Source organism: Enoplosus armatus, chromosome 3, assembly GCF_043641665.1.
Source record: "Enoplosus armatus isolate fEnoArm2 chromosome 3, fEnoArm2.hap1, whole genome shotgun sequence".
Classification (NCBI taxonomy): Eukaryota; Metazoa; Chordata; class Actinopteri; order Centrarchiformes; family Enoplosidae; genus Enoplosus; species Enoplosus armatus.
Window position 1 is genome coordinate 15991731 of NC_092182.1, and position 17606 is coordinate 16009336.

At 38.2% G+C, this 17606-nt stretch overlaps 2 protein-coding genes across 3 annotated transcripts; one reads left to right on the plus strand and one right to left on the minus strand.

Annotated features, from left to right (window-relative positions):
• Positions 1-656: 656 nt before the first annotated feature.
• Positions 657-11074, minus strand: gnb1b (guanine nucleotide binding protein (G protein), beta polypeptide 1b). Of its 2 annotated transcripts, XM_070903429.1 has the most exons (12): positions 10662-11074; positions 9823-9896; positions 5764-5872; positions 5580-5618; positions 5392-5498; positions 5022-5085; positions 3606-3768; positions 2921-2987; positions 2632-2833; positions 2306-2522; positions 2032-2147; positions 657-1379 (listed from the first exon to the last, which is right to left on the minus strand). In XM_070903429.1, exons 3-11 carry the CDS (start codon positions 5818-5820, stop codon positions 2041-2043), a joined length of 1023 nt encoding a protein of 340 aa, XP_070759530.1. In that variant the 5' UTR covers positions 5821-5872; positions 9823-9896; positions 10662-11074; the 3' UTR covers positions 657-1379; positions 2032-2040. The 2 variants fall into 2 exon arrangements, with proteins under 2 accessions (XP_070759530.1, XP_070759529.1); XM_070903428.1 differs by lacking the exon at positions 9823-9896.
• On the plus strand, positions 11044-16380 carry LOC139283214 (calglandulin-like). Its single transcript, XM_070903191.1, has 5 exons — positions 11044-11100; positions 13331-13505; positions 15327-15471; positions 15709-15809; positions 16337-16380. The coding sequence occupies exons 1-5, from the start codon at positions 11044-11046 to the stop codon at positions 16378-16380; spliced, it is 522 nt and encodes a 173-aa protein (XP_070759292.1).
• Positions 16381-17606: the final 1226 nt, after the last annotated feature.

Below are 17606 nucleotides of genomic sequence, written 5' to 3' on the forward strand. Positions count from 1 at the left end.
AAAAAATGTACAAAAGTTTTAGTATGGACAGTATGTGAGGACGTTTTTGTTCCATTGAATGTGAAGATTTGGAGAGAAAAAGGACTTGTCAAGGATAGAATTCTCACAATGATTGTTATAATTATTACAAAAATTGGCATCAATAGAACTGGTAAGCATAATTTACACTAAGTATGCAGTCAATATTAAGTCTTTCTCCATTCTTACTCACTCTGGTGCATAGCATTACCAGTATTAGTACATGATGTATGCAGAGTTGGAGCCAAAAAAAATTGGCTTCTATTAAGTTCAATCAATAGGTTACTCTCCTTTTCAGAAACAAAAACAAAACCAAAAAAAAAAAAAATTCTAGGAATTTTGCACCATTGAAAGCAAGTCTACAGCATGCACATCTAAATTAACTCATGGCAGACAAAATTAAATGTCTTAACTTAAAACATCAGACCATTATTTTCAGACATTGATTTGTACATTTCATTCACAGAGTTGCAACTGCAGTCCCAAGCAAAGGAAGTGTCTATTTAGTCAGGTGAGGTGTTTCACTCAAAGTGGATACTAAACACAACCCCCCCCCACCCCCCATCCATATAATAAAATCCAGCCATGCCCCAATTATCTCAGCACCTACCTTGCTACCCCACCCCTTCCCACCCAAAGTCAAAGGCATGTACAAGAATTAAGGGGGTTAACTGTATAAGTTACTCGTAATAACTCCTTTTGTACTGGAATGAGCATTCATAACTTATAGCATGTGCTTGGTTAGTTAACATAGTATTAGTTGAGAGGCAAAGCTTCTTCATGTGCAAAAGGCTGTGATGAAACAAAAACAGCTAGTATATAAATACATCATGGACATTTTGAAAGCTGCTCGTGTAATATGATCCAAGCTTTTACTTGCATTACTTGCTGCATGTTTTCTCTCATCTGTCTTATATGATTTAACTGGATTAGAAAGACAAGCTGTAATTCAAACATATCTAAAACCACTAAAGAAATATGACAAAAAAAAGAAAGCCATCAAGAATAACAAACCATCAGAATAGAATTCTTAAAAAAAAAAAAAAAAGTTAAATAATTTGTACAATTACACTCCAACATTTGCTTTCAAGACGCACACATTTGCATGGGATGATAGTGTTTTCTCTTTCAAGGTAACATAAAATGGTCCAAGAAGGAATGCACAAGTTTCTGATTTGATACCACAGGAGATCCTTTCTTAACTAGGTGATAAACAATTGTGCTCTTCTTTGTGTAGGAAAGGCATTGGTTTCCCTTCGTTTTTGTGGTGTCCAAGTCAGTTTAAACAGTGTTGAAGAAGATGCTGTGAACATTCTGAAGTTGTAATGGTCTTCCAGTCAACTTTGGAGTTAAAAGAACATCTGGGAAACAAAGACAAATGACATTTAGAATTGAACTAATCTAACCTGATGGACCTTCTGTCAAGTGTCATTTTAAGACCTAATGGGCAGATTTAACAGAAAGCTATCTAGTCACAATGACTGACCTAAGAATGGAGGGGGCTGCTTGTGTTCAACATATCTACAACCAGCTGCAGAGCAACCTACAGTTTTTGGCCTTTTGGGGTAGCCTGCCAAGTTAAGACAGTCAGTGTAATAAAACATGTTCATATGTTAAAGCCATTAAAACCATGGAAGTCTTTTCAGTGGAATCTTTCTTTCTACAGTTGGCAGCAACGTCACAACAGTAATAGATGCACCTCCTCCGGTTTGTTTCTCCGTACAGCATGTCATGTATAAAAAAAAAAATTAAGCTTAAACAAATGTTAGACGTAGTTGCAGTTGTCCTGATGTTTATCTGGAGCTTACTGAAAATACAGGGGTAAGTATATAAGAAACAGAACCCACAACTCTCTTAAACCTGAGGGGACAAAAGTAGCACAAGAGCACATCAGCTTCCACTCCAGCCAAGTAAAAGATGAGGCTTTAACAAACGTGTGCAATTACTGGTTTTGAACTAGGAATAGCCTTAGGTACAAATTTTGGCAAATGTAAAATAAATAAAAAAAGGAACCTTCAGGTTTCAATTCCAGATCTTCAGAAAACTGTCCCAGGATCCCGTTGCAACTGCCATGCCATCATCAGTAACTCCCAGGCAGCTAACACGGTTGTCATGTCCAGCCAACACACCTAGAAAAGTACAACAATTGTAATTGTCAACAGGAATAAAAGACAGCAAGCAAAAACGAATATTTTATCACTTTGTAAGACTAATTATTGACCTGAGAGTATTTTTGTAACCTGTAGGAAATAGGGCTGCTATTTGAGATCACGCTTCAGCTACTTACCAGCACGGTCAGCTTTTAGTGTGTCCCACACGTTACAATTGAAGTCATCGTATCCCGCCAGAAGAAGACGGCCACTCTTTGAGAATGCAACAGAGGTGATGCCACATATGATATTGTCGTGAGAGTAGATCATTAATTCCTGATCAGCACGCAGATCAAAGAGCCTGCAGGTGGCATCATCGGAGCCCGTGGCAAAGGCATTGCCATTAGGGAAGAACTAAAAATTACAAGAGAGATCATGAATGCACAATAGAGGAATAATAGAAAATACAATACAATATAAAAAAAATAAATGCACAGTTTTGATTTTTTTTTAAATAACTTACACAGATGGCGTTGATGTCAGACTCATGGCCAGTGAAAGTCTGTCTGCACATGCCCTCTCGAACATCCCAGAGTTTAGCAGAGGCATCACAAGCACCAGAGACGAATAACCGTGAGTCAGGGGCCAATGACAGGCTCATGACATCACCTGTGTGTCCAGCAAACGTGGTTGTCTGCTGGCCAGTCTCAATGTCCCAAAGTGCACTAGAAAATAAAATACGCCATTAAGATACAGTTTGCCTTGATAACAACACAGTTTAGCAACTCAATGTAGGCGATCCTTTTACTTACCAAGTGGTATCTCCAGAGCTTGTAACAATCTGGTTGTCATCAAGAAAGCGACAACAGGACAGGTATCCTGATATTCAAAGAATCAGTAGACAAGTTATTAATATGGAATGTCATGTCAGATATTTAACTAGCAGTGTACATTCAACTGCCACGTATGCATCAACAGACACTGATATTAATTGATCTTTAAAGTACCATCTTGCTCAGACAAGCAGCTGTGAGGCCTGAGTAGTTCCGTATTTTGTTTACTGTGTGGCTTTATGCATTTGTTTTCATGTCTAGGCTCCTTTATTGATTTCTTTATTGTCACAAAAGGTAGATTAGATGAAAGGTTAAAAAACTGTGTATTTCAAATAACGGTTCGCATTTTCTGACAAATTCTGAGGAAATGTGATTACAATCACCAATGATCTGCTAATTTCCTTCAAATGTTTTATGTGCAACATATAGTATGACCTCATAATGTTAAGTACACCAAAGCATGCTATAGTTTTAGTTGAATGTTACTGTTGTCAGTTGGAGATCATTTCAGAGGATATGGCTTATGGAGTTGAGATTGTAGTTTTGCAATCCATTTTAGTCAACTATTAAGTGATGAACCAACTTTTTGTAATTTGCTACCACTTTCATTGTAATGCTTAAGATTTTAAGTGACAGATAAAAAAAATGCGAGTAGATCATATACCTGTATGTCCAGCGAGCTCACGGCTCACACGTACATTCCCCTCGCGTGTTTTCAGGTTGTAAATGGAGCAGATGTTGTCTAAGCCACCACAGGCCACATAATTTCCTGAAGGTGCGTATGCACAAGTCATGACCCAGGAAGATCGAAGTGGAATGGCATGAACCTACAACAAAACACACACACACACACACACATAAATACGTTAAGTCAATTTTTGTCAAATTTAATATTTTTTGGAGAACTTTTTTTGAAATTATTTACAACCAGGATGCCATTACAATTTGATAATGAACAACATTCATAACCAGTGTCATTACCTGTGGTCAATAGACAGATATAAATGTATTTCCGAGTCTAACCACTTTCAATGCTAGGCTTGTTATTTTAAAACGCCCACTGCTCTTGTGCACCTAGCCTAAAATCAGAGTGACTTCCAGGACACCAAGTGAAGCACCCATGACCCAAGTAACAAGAGCGAATGAAATGAGAACAGAGCACAGAATGTACTGTTTAGACATTAGACAGCATCCTGTATAATCAGGCCCGAATCATTTCCATTTTGATGGAAACATAATACTGTATATCAATTAATAAACTGCTACTTAATGGCACTCACAGACAGCATAATGTGGCGGCTTAATTTAACAAAGGCTGAAACTTGCAGTGTTTCTATTTGTGAGCCCCTATACGCATTAAGGTATCCCATATACAATTCTGACCTCAATCTGGCCTGCAATCTTCTCAGTAGGTCTAGAGATACATTGGAAGAATGACCCTTTAATCTTTTAATTCCCTGTTGGATTTATTGCCCATGCATCAAGCTTAATGTAAATTCTTTGAGTGTCACCACACAAGATTCTTCAATATACTGGAACTTGACAGAGCATAATTATCTATTTTGAATTTTTTATCAGTGGTAGAGAGGGTCAAATTGCCCATTGGGCATGAAAACTGCACACCACTTCCACCCATCCCATTGACTGCTTGGGGCTGATGTGTCTGGTGTGCAAAGGCCACAAATGCCTCTCTCAGCTGATCTGCAGCCCTTTTGAATTCATTCCAAATGAATGCATCATGGGTACAGTTAGTTTCCCTTCTTCTAATATCATTCTAGTATGAATCTTACAAGTTCCAGGAGAATAGGTGCATGCTGCAAAATACAGTGCAGCAGGAACAAAGACATGCAGTGTCATTGATGCAAAGCACCAGAAAACAGGCCTATATCATTCATTTGTGTCCGCTTTGCCTGCAAGTTCTCAAGTTTTAAAAATGCAGCAGCTATTATTACTTATTTTGCAAGATGAGGGCAAAACTGACAAACCTTCATCTAAACTTACTTTGCCCATCTGTGTCATCTAATTGGAAAGCATTGATTCAACCATTACTTCCTTAATATATATCAAAAACATGACTTACCTTATTTGTGGTATAGCTGTCCCAAATAATGAGTTTGCCATCTTGAGAGGCACTGACCAAGAGCCTACACAAATGAGAACAGCATTATAAACATCACCACGACAACAATCGGAGTTGTCACACAAAATCTATTTTTACCTAGAATCATAAGCCAAAGACTGAGGAGAAAGGACTGCAGGGACAAGGTGCCTGCCAAACCTCTGAAAGACCTAATGTAATAATACGATACTAACTGCATCAGTGTAACAACCCTTACATTTAGGCATTGTCTAACTTCTGCTCAATATTTGATATAAAGCAAGAACAGAATGCAACAACATCACAATAAAATCTACCTACACACCATAAGTTATACATTCTGGTGGTTTACCTGGAATCTGTTCCCCAATGCATGGCATAGATTTTAGCCAAATGACCCCGCAGCGTTCGTCTTGTACGCATCTGGATTCGGCCAACAGGGTCAATATTAGCTGTGATCTGCAAAACATTAAGTACTGCGGTTAATTTCAGACCAAACGCTTTTCAACCTCAGAGAAACATCATTATGTTAAATGTTACCTGTGATAGTGTGGCATCTGCGCATGCTTTCCTGGCATCCTGAAAAGAAGAAAAACTCAAATCTTTAGGACAGGATTTCTCCATGTCACGTCTATCTTCGCTGTATCGGCTTAACTTCCATTGACTAAATGGTATTTTCACATTCTTATAATAATACGGCATATAAAAGTGTTTTTTTACTCACTCTGATCTGATTTTTGAGCTGCTCTGCCTCTTGGCGTAACTGGTCCAGTTCACTCATTTTATTCTGCTTTTTCAATTACCTTACTCCAGCTACCGGGGCACTTGTTGATCTAAAAAAAGAATAAAGAGAAGCACTTTCATCATTCACACAAATCTTCATTTGAAATTCAAGGTCATTTTTTCAACTGTAAGCAAAGTGGGCCTGAACCCAGCTCTGACAAAACCAAATGTCTTGACGGTAGAAGGATTTTCAGCCTGCTCACAGTTCAACTGACTTTTCAATAGACTTAATTGTTTACCTACAATATACGTAAACGTACCGTTAATGGTTCAACCTTACTTTCCCACCTCAATGTCGATAACATAATCCTGACATACAATTTAGATTGCCAGCCAAATCCTGTTAAGGCAAGACTTTCCAATTATCCGAAAAGCAGTCATTATCCTGTTGACCTCAATCCCTGGGATACTCAGAATTTTAGCCAAGTGATCAATAAGCCACTTATATTAATACAGAGCCTCGAGGCATCTAATAAAATACATTTTAAAAACTCGTGTCATGATACAAATAGCAAGCTCCAAATATAATAACCATATCTTGTACTACATCATCTCTTTTATTAAAGAAAATAAATGCATTGATTCAAGTCATTTTAAGACAGCTATTTTAGGGAAGCTAGAAAAACAAAAGCCTGATGACCTATTCTGTACAAGACACTTATTAGAATAAAACAACACTCCATGGATACCATATTTTCAGATTACCTTGACCAAATCAAAAGGTAAAATTGAGTAAAAATGAGCTAATTAATCCAGTATTCTAATTTTAGTTACATTACTGAAGCATTTTATATCTGTCTATTTCTGCAGCATACTGTGACATGCAATCCAACTGTTTGATAACACATGTACGGTCTAAGTCTACTTATTCAAAGCAATAAAAAGCAGTTTTGCAAAGTTAGCACAATGCAACAACGTGATGGCAACATGATCGCAAGCAATAGTAGTGAACGGCTTAATGAATATACAGCCTTATTTTTAATAAGGTCAGTAGTTGGTTTATTAGTTTGTGAAGTAGTCACTGATTGCATACCGACTCCAGTTATCCTGGAAAATGAATACCCTTGTGCTCAGATCCATTTAATTAATTATTCATGTGTCAAACAGAAGTACATTACTGTAGGAAACAAATGTGTAATAATACTCTTAATGTGTGTGAGTGTGTATGTTTAAAAAAAAAGGTAAATTTTTTCTGTGGTACTAAATCAGACACAATGTCATTTCTGACTACGCCTAGAAAACTGGATAACAAACAAAAACTGAGTATGCGCACACAACTTTCTATAGATATACATGACATTGGAAGATAACAACCCAGAAACGCCATTCTTTGAGTACATAGTAACTCTCACACAAAGAAATATAAAAACTATCGTCTGTGCAAGCTGCTTTAATGAGAGACGTATTGCCCCTTGCATCTAACAATACAAGAGATCTTTGCATAATGCATGTAAAAATGCACGGTTAAAACGACAACAGAAAGATCTTTAGCATACCTGACAAACTAAGCTCTAATTCAGATTTAAAACAGATTGGGAATAACACACTTCAGTTTGCCTTCCCAGTTACCTTACCTGGTGTATTTCAGTCAGTTGACCTATGTCACTGGAGGTTTCAGAACAAGGCTGAAAATCTTCTCTACCTGTCTATGTTATCCTTTAGGTCCTCTGATTGGTTGACCTTTTTAACACAGGTTATCCTCTTACACTCATTAATCTATAAATAAACGTGTCATGGAATGTAATTATTATGCAGTATCATCAAGGGACAGCAGAATGCCATTCTCACCTTGAAAACCTCTGAAAATACACTTGTTATTTAAAAATATTCTCAACTTGATAATAAATTTGTTTTGAGAAAATTGTTTTGTATTTTCATATAAAAAGTTTACCAATGCAGTAGTGTAGTGTATGATAAATATCCTGTGGGTTTTCTGTCTCCACATACAATGAAATTATTGTATTAACACTAGCCATGAATAGAAAACATCTAAAACATCTTTCTGATGAATTAAATTAAAAAGCATTTAAGTTCAACCTGACAGGTTTCTGTAACTTCTAAACTAAAATAGTTTTTAATTTAAAAATGCTCTTTGGTCATATATCAAATTCACAAACACTTTGTTCTCAATCAAACAATTATTACAGTTACATAGAGTTTTAAATACACATTTAGAAATATTATTTCCCATTGACCTCTGTGGATGCTTTCAGTTAAGGAGTTCCTCTCCCTCATCACTTCTCCTTTCCAAGCGCCTGATCAGGGTCAGCTGACTACATGATAAACAATGAGCAGTGGCAAACAGCCTGGAGTTGTAGCTCACTAGCTGTTCTCAAGTTCCTTAAGGGCAGTCTGTGTCTGCTACTTTTAAAAAGGTGTCTCCTACATTTCCAGTCAAAATTTTACGAAATGTATCTCTCTCTGCAGTGGTATACATCTGTTCTCAAATGACAAGTCAGCTTATCTGTACGGTTAAACGATGATAATGCAATGTTTCACAGGTCTAAAGCTGGATCACAGAAAAGGCCATAACCAGCAATATCACTGAGCAACTACATAATCCTAAAAGCTAAAATCCTCAGTCAATGAGTCTCTAATCCTATCCATGTCCACTAACATAAACAGCTGGCAAAGCCAGCCCAGGCATTAGAAATATGTTTCCCAATCATAAAAGGATGAGTTTAATCTTAATTCTTTTACACACAACATGCTTAAAGTAAGTGCCTGGATTTTCATGCTGCCAGTGAAATCACAAGCCTAATACAGTCCCTCTCTTCCAGCTGTCCGGCATGACTAGATACTGTACAATTAGTACCACTCTGGCTTTAACAAACTAGGACAAAGTTGCATTTTCGAGGAATCCATGTATATGTAAAATTAATTTGCAAAATACATATAAATGTACTTAACAGTAATGTAAACAGAAATTACTAAGCTACTGTATGACAGCCACATATAAAATATAAGATACAAAGATATAGAATCAACATATCTAACATGTATATTTTGTAAGTGATATCTGTGCACAGGTTTACCCCACACTGTATGAGGTGTACTGATAGTTGACTTAGTGACTATGTGCAGTACTGTGATTTGCCTACAACAGTAGAATAGTTTGCATTGTATTTGACTGGCTGCTGGGTAGCTGTTTTAGTCCGTGTGTTACACTCATTTGTTTGGCTACAGAGACTCTACACATATTTCAGAAGAAATTTAGTTGCAATTCAGCACCGTAATGTGGCGAAAAAGAGGATTAGACTATTAATATCTGACTAACTCTAATCAAATTTCTACATTTACTGAACGCCGCTGAGTGTAATGATAATATGACTTGCACTGATGGAAATCTGAGAAGATGCAGCTAAACGCCATCTTGCAGACTGCTGTCCGCTAGTTAGCTTGCTAGCAGGCTTGACAGTGTAGGCCTGCAGGCAGGGCAGAGCTAGTATTCAAGAAAGCAATGAACTCACTGTATTAGTAACCATTTTACTTGTGATTTAACAATGTCCGGTAGAAACGCAAAGTCATCTAACGTAAGCTCCGCTGACTTTCATGACAGATAAATCAAATAGCTAGTACCGTCTAATGCAAAAAACGTAACCACAACCACTTAAGGGTAGACTCAGCAGCTCTTCCGCAATTGCATGGAGTGCTATGTAGTTAGCTTTCAAGCCAACACAGTGGGTAAACCTAGAAACTCGGTGGTTGCTTGGCCTCCTGAAATCCACTTACTTACATACTAACAATCTCGTTAAACCCGACAGTGCCCAGTTGATTTGATTACGACGTGTCAGTATATTTATTTGGCTTTCTAATCCTGTAGTGGACCAGACTCTGTAAAAAACTGCAAGGTCGGGCGGCGATGGCCTGTTTGACTTCAGTAAGCAAAAAATGCAATAACAGATGCAGGCGATTTTTCATACAGTAGATGACCATCTAACATCCATAGCTGCATAAGTGCTAATTAGCTAACTGGTGATAAATAACTAACATTACTAACCCAAGTTAAAGGCGTTGCACCGGCGCGGCCGTTTCGTTGCAGGGAGGCAGCAATGTGCTAACTTATTAGTTCGGCTTGTAAAAAAAAAATAGGGTGTTAACGCGACTACAATAACTCACGTTGATAAAGTGTGGCTGTTAAATACATATACATACAGTGTTCAATTTTCTTAGTTAACTAGTGATGCTGGCTGCTCTGCTATTGCCAATAACCAGTATTTGCTGTTAATTTGTTCACGGGACGTTTATTGTTCCAGCCCAACCCAGTGTGTCATCATCAACTGACAGCAACATCTTTAAATGCAACATTTCGCGTACAAAGCAACCCAGTGCTAACTATGAACCATAAAGTGCTAACATTATCATTACAGTTGTCTTCAATATCTTTTGGCTATTAACTACACACTACTTTAAGTACTGTATTTTAGGCCAAGAAGCACCTCCGCTGGGCCATCACTGACATCAAGCCTCACTGGCCAACATTAACGTTACTTCAACGCCAACCAGGGGCTTTCGCTAACATTTACAACGGTTAACCTATCTCACTTGACTGGATGCATAAACCAGTGGGGATAAGGTTTGTAGCAATCCGCCATCGCAAAAACTGGGCGCCAGGATCCACCGCGGCAGACACTCCTGTACCTTCGCTACTTGTATTTGCTTAAGATAAAATAGCCAACTTAACGCTAGCTAACCGCAGCTAACTAAATGGCTAGGAAGCTAGCTATCGCTACCCCACCCCCGGACAGTTCAATTCCGCCACAATTCATTAGCTAATGATATTAACAGTTACTGTGAAAGATGTGGAAGCAGCGTGATCATCGCTTTATTTCACCTTACCTGGTTCAATTTGCGTTTGTTTTTGCGTTTTGGCATTGACTGGAAAACAAGACGGTGTATACCTCCGATCCACGCATCAACGAACACCACAACGCTAGCTTTCTAACTAGCTAGCCAGCTAGCGTTAGTTTTCCGAGGAGCAGCCCTTCCCGAACGCTGGCTACGGCTAGGGAGCTTGACAACCTCAGTCAACCAACCGGAGAGGGGAGGGGGGGATCACACCCACTAGCCTTGTACTGAAGACACTGCCCAGGCAGACAAAAAGGCTAATCTTTAAAGTCACTATACCTCATTCAACAAGACAGCCTACTGTCTCCCTTTTGCCAAGCTTAACATCTGCCCTTTCCGTAGTAACACTCTCGTCCGGCCATCGAACGACGAGATGGGCGCGGTAACCCTGCAGTCAGCGCTGGGAAACCCCACGCTGCAGCAGCGATGGGTAGAGAACCTTCGATTCGTGTTATAACTACAGCTGGAGATGCCAGCGTGATCAATCACTTTGAACAATGTTTAGCACTTCTCATTTGGTATATATGTGCAGTTCATTAGAGTCCATTAGAAGCCAAGAGAACATGGTGTTTTTTCCCCTGCAACCCAGTCTAACTGAAAGGCTGAGTCAGTTAGTAAGTCGGGCCCCAACTTGGCTCCTAAAGTAGGAAGTGGCATTAATGATTTCAGCAGGGCTGTCTACAGCTAGCTAAAAATAGCAGTGTCAACAACACAATCTGCCCTTAGCTAATTAGGAAACAATGTGTAGTGGGGTTTACTGTGTTCCTCAGGTACATAGGTAGATAGAGTAAGACTACAAATAATAGAAAGAGGGATTAAATCAAACATTAAGTGTGCACTAATCATGTATCCCTTGACTTTCAAAAGCATCTGTCACTTTAGCACCTTACTGGTTATATGTCATTTTGTGGTGCAATTCAATAAGCTGCCATAGTTAAACATACATCAATTCCTCTGAAATGATCATAAATGATCTGTTTGCTGGATAGTTGTCCTTTAAGCTGTCACAGTCTATACAGTACCTCAAACAAATAGTTAGTTAAGCTTTATTTATGCAGGAAGCCTCATTGGCATCAACATCTCTTACAGCAGAGACCTGACAACAAGTTTACATAATACAACATTACAACAATATAATTCAGTCACACTAAGCAGTCATCACAAACAAAGGCATGCTAATTAAAAAAAATCCCACTGCCTTAGTTTTCTCGAGCCAGCCACCCTTCCTCTCCATCATCCATTCACCTTCCACCTATACCTCTCCACACCCATTCATCATCTCATCCCATCTTGCATGTCTTCCATCACCCCTCTTTTCCTTCAGTCCTGTGCATACCTCTTCCTTCTCTCTGTTTTTCTTTTTTTACATCCTGTCTGGGACTCGAAGTAGGCTCAGGTGACATAATGCCTGAGACAGACCCCACCCCTCGTGATATAAAGAACACTTGGGATGTCTTTATAATAGCCTGGTACCAGACCTCTGAATCACCCCGCACATGAAGTGAAACAAAATGGCAATTCAGTCTGATTATCAGGATCATCTTTATTATGGCTTGTCAGCAGAATTTTAATAGCAGCATTTGATCATGACATGAAAATTGTTTGGGTTGCAAAAATGCAGAAGCAGGAAGAAAACAGTATTTGCGCATTGCTTTGTCTGATCCTATACAATATTGCTTTGTAACTATTGCCCATTCGGCTATTCAGTGAAAGTGTTCCTCATGAGTGTACAAAAATAGAATATAGGATAGAACAACATACATTTCAACTGTTTTGTTATTGATTAACTTGCTGACTATCAGCTAATATAAATATAAGGTCCCAAAAGTCTGTGTTGCAGTTTTCAGTTTGGTTCACTTGGTACTGTTCCTTCACTCAAACTCTATTAATACACACTGGAGTGTCACTGGAGGCATGTTGTATACAGAGATTCATAGCTCTTCCCCCTTGACTAACAAATGTGAAATTCTTAATGTTCCCATTGCAATGTTGGAAATAACTTCTTGTAGTTTATTGCCCCCATATTTGGTTGTCTGCTTTCATGAGAATCACTGGGGGCTGCACAAACACCTGCTAATGGCTAACAGCAAGCTAATTGCAGCTCCCATAAGTGGACCATGTGAAGTTGAGGTCAGGAAATGCATCTGTTAGTTTGCGTATTTTGTTATCTTTTCTTTAGCCCCTTTTGTCTTGGTTTCTTTGAGAATAATATCGTATTTTAACTAATTACAACAAAAGCTATTATTTTCCTATGCTGTTTACCATTTGATAGTTGAGATCAGTATCCAAATATTCCTCACGGGTGATTAGCAAGTCCATCCTTTAAGTGCCATAAAAGGTCTTGAAGCATGCTCTTTTAGGCTCTGGGGAAAGAGCATTAGAAGTATAGTAATGATGAGGCTAAGACATCCTCTCATTCTACAGTCACTGTTGTCACAGTGCTTGTCCTCAGCCGTGTTTGGACTACCAGAGAAAATGGTGAGAGCCTCAAGACAAAGAAACTTCATAAACAAAACTGTTAATTCTAATATATGTAATCAACATTTTAAAATTCAACAAGAAGTAATTCCAGGAGCTTTGCCGTGCTGATCTTTACTCCTCTTGAGTGATCTCGCTAACTACTAACATCAAATACTGAAATTCCCTAAACTTTCTTCCAGGCCACCAAGTTAACACAAGAGCAGATCACAGAGTACAAAGGAGTTTTTGAGATGTTCGATGAAGAGGGAAACGGAGATGTGAAGACACAGGAGCTGGAGAGACTGATGAGTTTAATGGGAATCAATCCTACAAAGAGAGAGCTCATCCAGATGGCCAAAGATGTGGACAAAGATGGTGAATATAAGCCTTCAATGACTGTAAACTCCATACTATGGAAATGTATCATTCTCTAAAATATATTTAACTAAAATAACAACAATGGTTATTCTTGGATTGAACTTACACTTTAGTAGGTATATATGTAAGTAAAATGTCATCCAGTACAACAGCCCTGCCATAAATTGTATCTTTTTGAAGCATATCATCATCAGAAAGCTTTTCGAGACTGTAGTGGTGATGGTGTATTTGACTGTTATATTGTAAGATGGTTCTATTTGCCGCACATGTGCTACGCCTTCAAATGCCTTTAAGCAATGCCTTGCATGTATTCTGAGCTGCACCCAGAGGTGAGGATGGAAGTAGAAGCTTTATCCGTCTAAAGTTCGACCTGAACCAAACAAATAATTAAAGTGCTGAATTAGGTTTTGTAATGATAGCCTGGCCATTCACATTAGCTAAAGTTTGCTATTAATATTAGCTAAAGAGCTGGAAGGTGGATAAAATGGATGTTTGCCTTTGTTCTGATAAGGTTAAGATTTTATTGGAATTGGAATTACCCTTTGCAGCCAAATGAGTCTGGATTTTAATTGCAAATCTAAATAGATTTAGGATTAATAAAGGAAACCCATGTGCAACTTTTCAACATGAGTAACATCTTCCAAAGTGCATTATAAAGAAGCAAGACATTATCTAACACTGCAGTAGTCTGTTGTTACTGCAGGTTACCACATTAATCACTAGGTGTCAGGGTTTCACTATGTGTGATTTCTGTATAATGGGCTTTACTTTATACAAAGACTGTTGGCGCATCTCATAGTTGTGCCACACATACACAAACAATCACCTAAAGGGATGATCCGAACTGCACAGGAGTTAAAGCTAACAAACTGCAGTTGGACAGTTGGAAAAGGTTTTTTGAATTAAGATGTTATTGATGTGATGATAGTCTTTTTCAATGTTTTCATTCATTTACACAATTAGTTCCCTAGCAATAACAAATAGTTTTATACCATCACAGTGAAAATTAATCACACAGAAAAGTCATAAAATAACAAAAATCTAAGGTTATATCTCTAGTCATTAGCATGTGACTTGAACAGGGGCTTCATTTTGTGCCCAGCAAAGCATTGAAATACTGCATCATGATATTCTGCCTTCTGCTAATTTAAGTCTTTTAAGTTGACTTCTGATATAAGTAAAAATTTGTGTCAAATGTCCCTTTAACATCCCAATGCCAGCGTTTGAGCTATATTTGTCATTTCATCTGTTATGCTGGAGGATATCATTTGCCATTTCCTTTCCTGTTTCCTATTAACTTCTGTCTTTAAACCTCCCTTTTCTGTCTGGGCTGTAATGCTGCCATTTTTACTCATTCTATTTTGGCATTTTGATGTCAAAGATTTATTACAGGGATGTAAGTTTTTTTTTGCTTTACAGTAAGCTGTGTACACATGGATGTGTTTATCCAAATACGAGAATCAGATACTTGGAAAAATGAAGCTGAAATGGAAGATGTTCTTTTATGTTAAAATATCACTCAACAACTTTTCTTCCTCAAACATTTTTTAGGAAATTTGTGGTAATAAAGAACAGGAGCGTTTTTCAGAGATACAGTATGTTGGGATGCAGTGAAGGCTGCAGTGTTGCACTTGATTATTTTTTAATTTCACAGCACATAAAAATCACATGATCTCTAATGCATTGTTTTTCTCTTCTATGTACAGTATTTAAGTCTCTATAAATATATCAGTCTTTGTGTACTCTACAAACAAAAGTTACTGTACTCCATGCAGATAATGATGATTTGTTGAACTGATTATTTTTGTGACATTTCAGGTAAAGGTGTATTTAACTGTGACAGCTTCCTGCGTCTGATGGCGCTGTACCACGAAAGAACCAAGAACCAGGACGCTGAACTCAGAGCTGCTTTTAAAGTATTTGACAAAGAGGCCAAGGGATATATTGATTGGAACACACTCAAGTAAGAGTAACATAAGCGTCTGAAAAGAAAAGCATTAACATTTCCTTTACACCAAATAAGTAAATCCTTTATTAATTCTTAATTTGATCTATTACATACTGGCTTGCACTACAACTTCAATTAAGTGGTAACAAGTAATTATTTATTTTGGTTCCAAATTAAAATCTAGATAAAACAAATTAAAAAAAACCCTCATGTTTGTCATCATGCCCTTTCATGTTTAATACTCATTTTCAGATATGTACTGATGAATGCAGGGGAACCACTTAATGAGATTGAGGCGGAGCAGATGATGAAGGAGGCAGATAAAGATGGAGACGGAACCATCGATTATGAAGGTATGAATGTATATTCATGTTCTGAATTACAGTCCACAACTACTCTAAAAAACCTTTATAAATGTTGTCTGTTGTTTAAATGTCTCTTTTGTAGAAATGTTGTCCTCTTGATCTTTGTGGTCAATTTCTTTCCATCATTATTATTCAGTAAATCCATTATGTTTTTACAAATTCAGTGTGTAAATACTGAAGAATGAAACACTACAGTCTTCTTTAAAAATGTAATAAAATGTACTTGAAAAGTTACGTTCTTGTTTGGTCATGTTTTAGGTTGACTCAATAACTCTTTAGCCTGCTAACTATTGTTGTGTATTAGGAAATTAAGTTACAAAAAGATATGATCCTTACCATATTGTAGCTTTCTGTGAAGGATTGCATTTGTTTACATTTTTTTTTTGCAAGAAAACGTTCAAATACACTGGTATATTAAAAAAAATGTTTCCTTAGATTTAAATAAATGGGATGACAGTGTAATTAGTAAATTATAATAATATTAAGCTATTTACTGCTGATTTGAACTCTTTCAGAATTTGTGGCCATGATGACTGGAAACTTGTTCAAAATGAGCTGAAGACCTTGGATTTTCTGCAGCTGTTGTGAAAATGTGTTACAATTGCACACAATTATCATCATCATTTTTTAGTTTTCAACATATTTCTTGTTGTACAAATGGAAATGTGTGCAATCTGTGTGATTTGTGAATAACAGTTCAAATCCTTCACATTAAAGTAAACAAAAATCCAAGAGAGTGATGTTTCTGATTTTTGTCCCTGTCTGTTTCTTATAGAGGAAATTCAGGTCATTGAGAGTCAGAGGAAAGACATCACAGGGTTAATTTCCTCAGACCTGCCACCCGGATGCAGTCATTCACATGGGTCTGACAGCATCTGGTGTGCAGAGCCGTTAAATCCCCTTCTCACCCCTGCAAAGCCAAATAGACAGCTGAGGGAGCCAACCGCATCTATCATCTTGAAGCCATTAGACCAATTGCAGGGTGAAGAGGGAGGGATCTTGACGCACTGATCTCTGTTTGCAGCATCCTTAGAGCAGCCTCTGTTGTGTGAAATACAAGAAAGGGCAAGACGGGGGGAGTGGATCCTAGGAGGCAACCTGAGAACGGGAAGGGGATCTCTTTGAGGCAGCCGGGATAGGTTTACTTTGCTGCGTGGAGTCCATCTTTAGAGAAAATGGCTGTTTTGTCAATGTAAACAGCTGAGCAGTACCTGCATTGCTAAAGGGGGGAAGCAGAAGAGGAGGAGGAGGAGGAGGAGGAGGAGGAGGGGCAGCCACTGGAGGAAATGCTGCCTCTTCCAATGAAATTTTCCCTGCTCTAGCTAACCCCGGCCTGCGGCAGCTCACCCCTGAAGTCATGCATGTTGTATGTTAAGGTACGTATGCATCTCTAATCTGAGAGGACACATGGAGCAGGACCTGGTCACGTTGGCAGGATTAGTAGCTCAGCTGTTTGTGCAGAACAGCTGAGTTACAGGGCATCTTGACTAAAAATAAACATGTTATGTATCAGTGACACACAGCAATGAGACCACAACATGATTCAAACAAAGCTCTCTGTCTTGTTGCAGTGCAGGGATTGTTAACTAGACAACAGCAATGACTGAATCCAGCCTTTGGTTTTCATTGGTTGTTTGCTTCAGCTGCACATGTTCCTCATTAAGAGCACAAGCAGACAGGATGCACTAAGGGGAGAGGAATGGATCATGTGTCTATTTTCACCGCCTTCCTGTGTCACCATAGAACTATGCTTTAAAATGAAAAGATGTCTTTTTTTAAACTCCT

Bases quoted from the DNA above. Each gene is read 5' to 3' on its own strand.
- gnb1b (XM_070903428.1), bottom strand. From the start codon at position 5,820: ATGAGTGAACTGGACCAGTTACGCCAAGAGGCAGAGCAGCTCAAAAAT. The intron at 2,523-2,631 runs GTAAGTTATTTA...TGTAATTTTTAG, and splicing joins CTGACATCAACGCCATCTGT to TTCTTCCCTAATGGCAATGC. The intron at 2,148-2,305 runs GTAAGTAGCTGA...GTACTTTTCTAG, and splicing joins ACTAAAAGCTGACCGTGCTG to GTGTGTTGGCTGGACATGAC.
- LOC139283214 (XM_070903191.1), top strand. From the start codon at position 11,044: ATGGGCGCGGTAACCCTGCAGTCAGCGCTGGGAAACCCCACGCTGCAG. The intron at 11,101-13,330 runs GTAGAGAACCTT...ACTTTCTTCCAG, and splicing joins CCACGCTGCAGCAGCGATGG to GCCACCAAGTTAACACAAGA. The intron at 13,506-15,326 runs GTGAATATAAGC...GTGACATTTCAG, and splicing joins CAAAGATGTGGACAAAGATG to GTAAAGGTGTATTTAACTGT.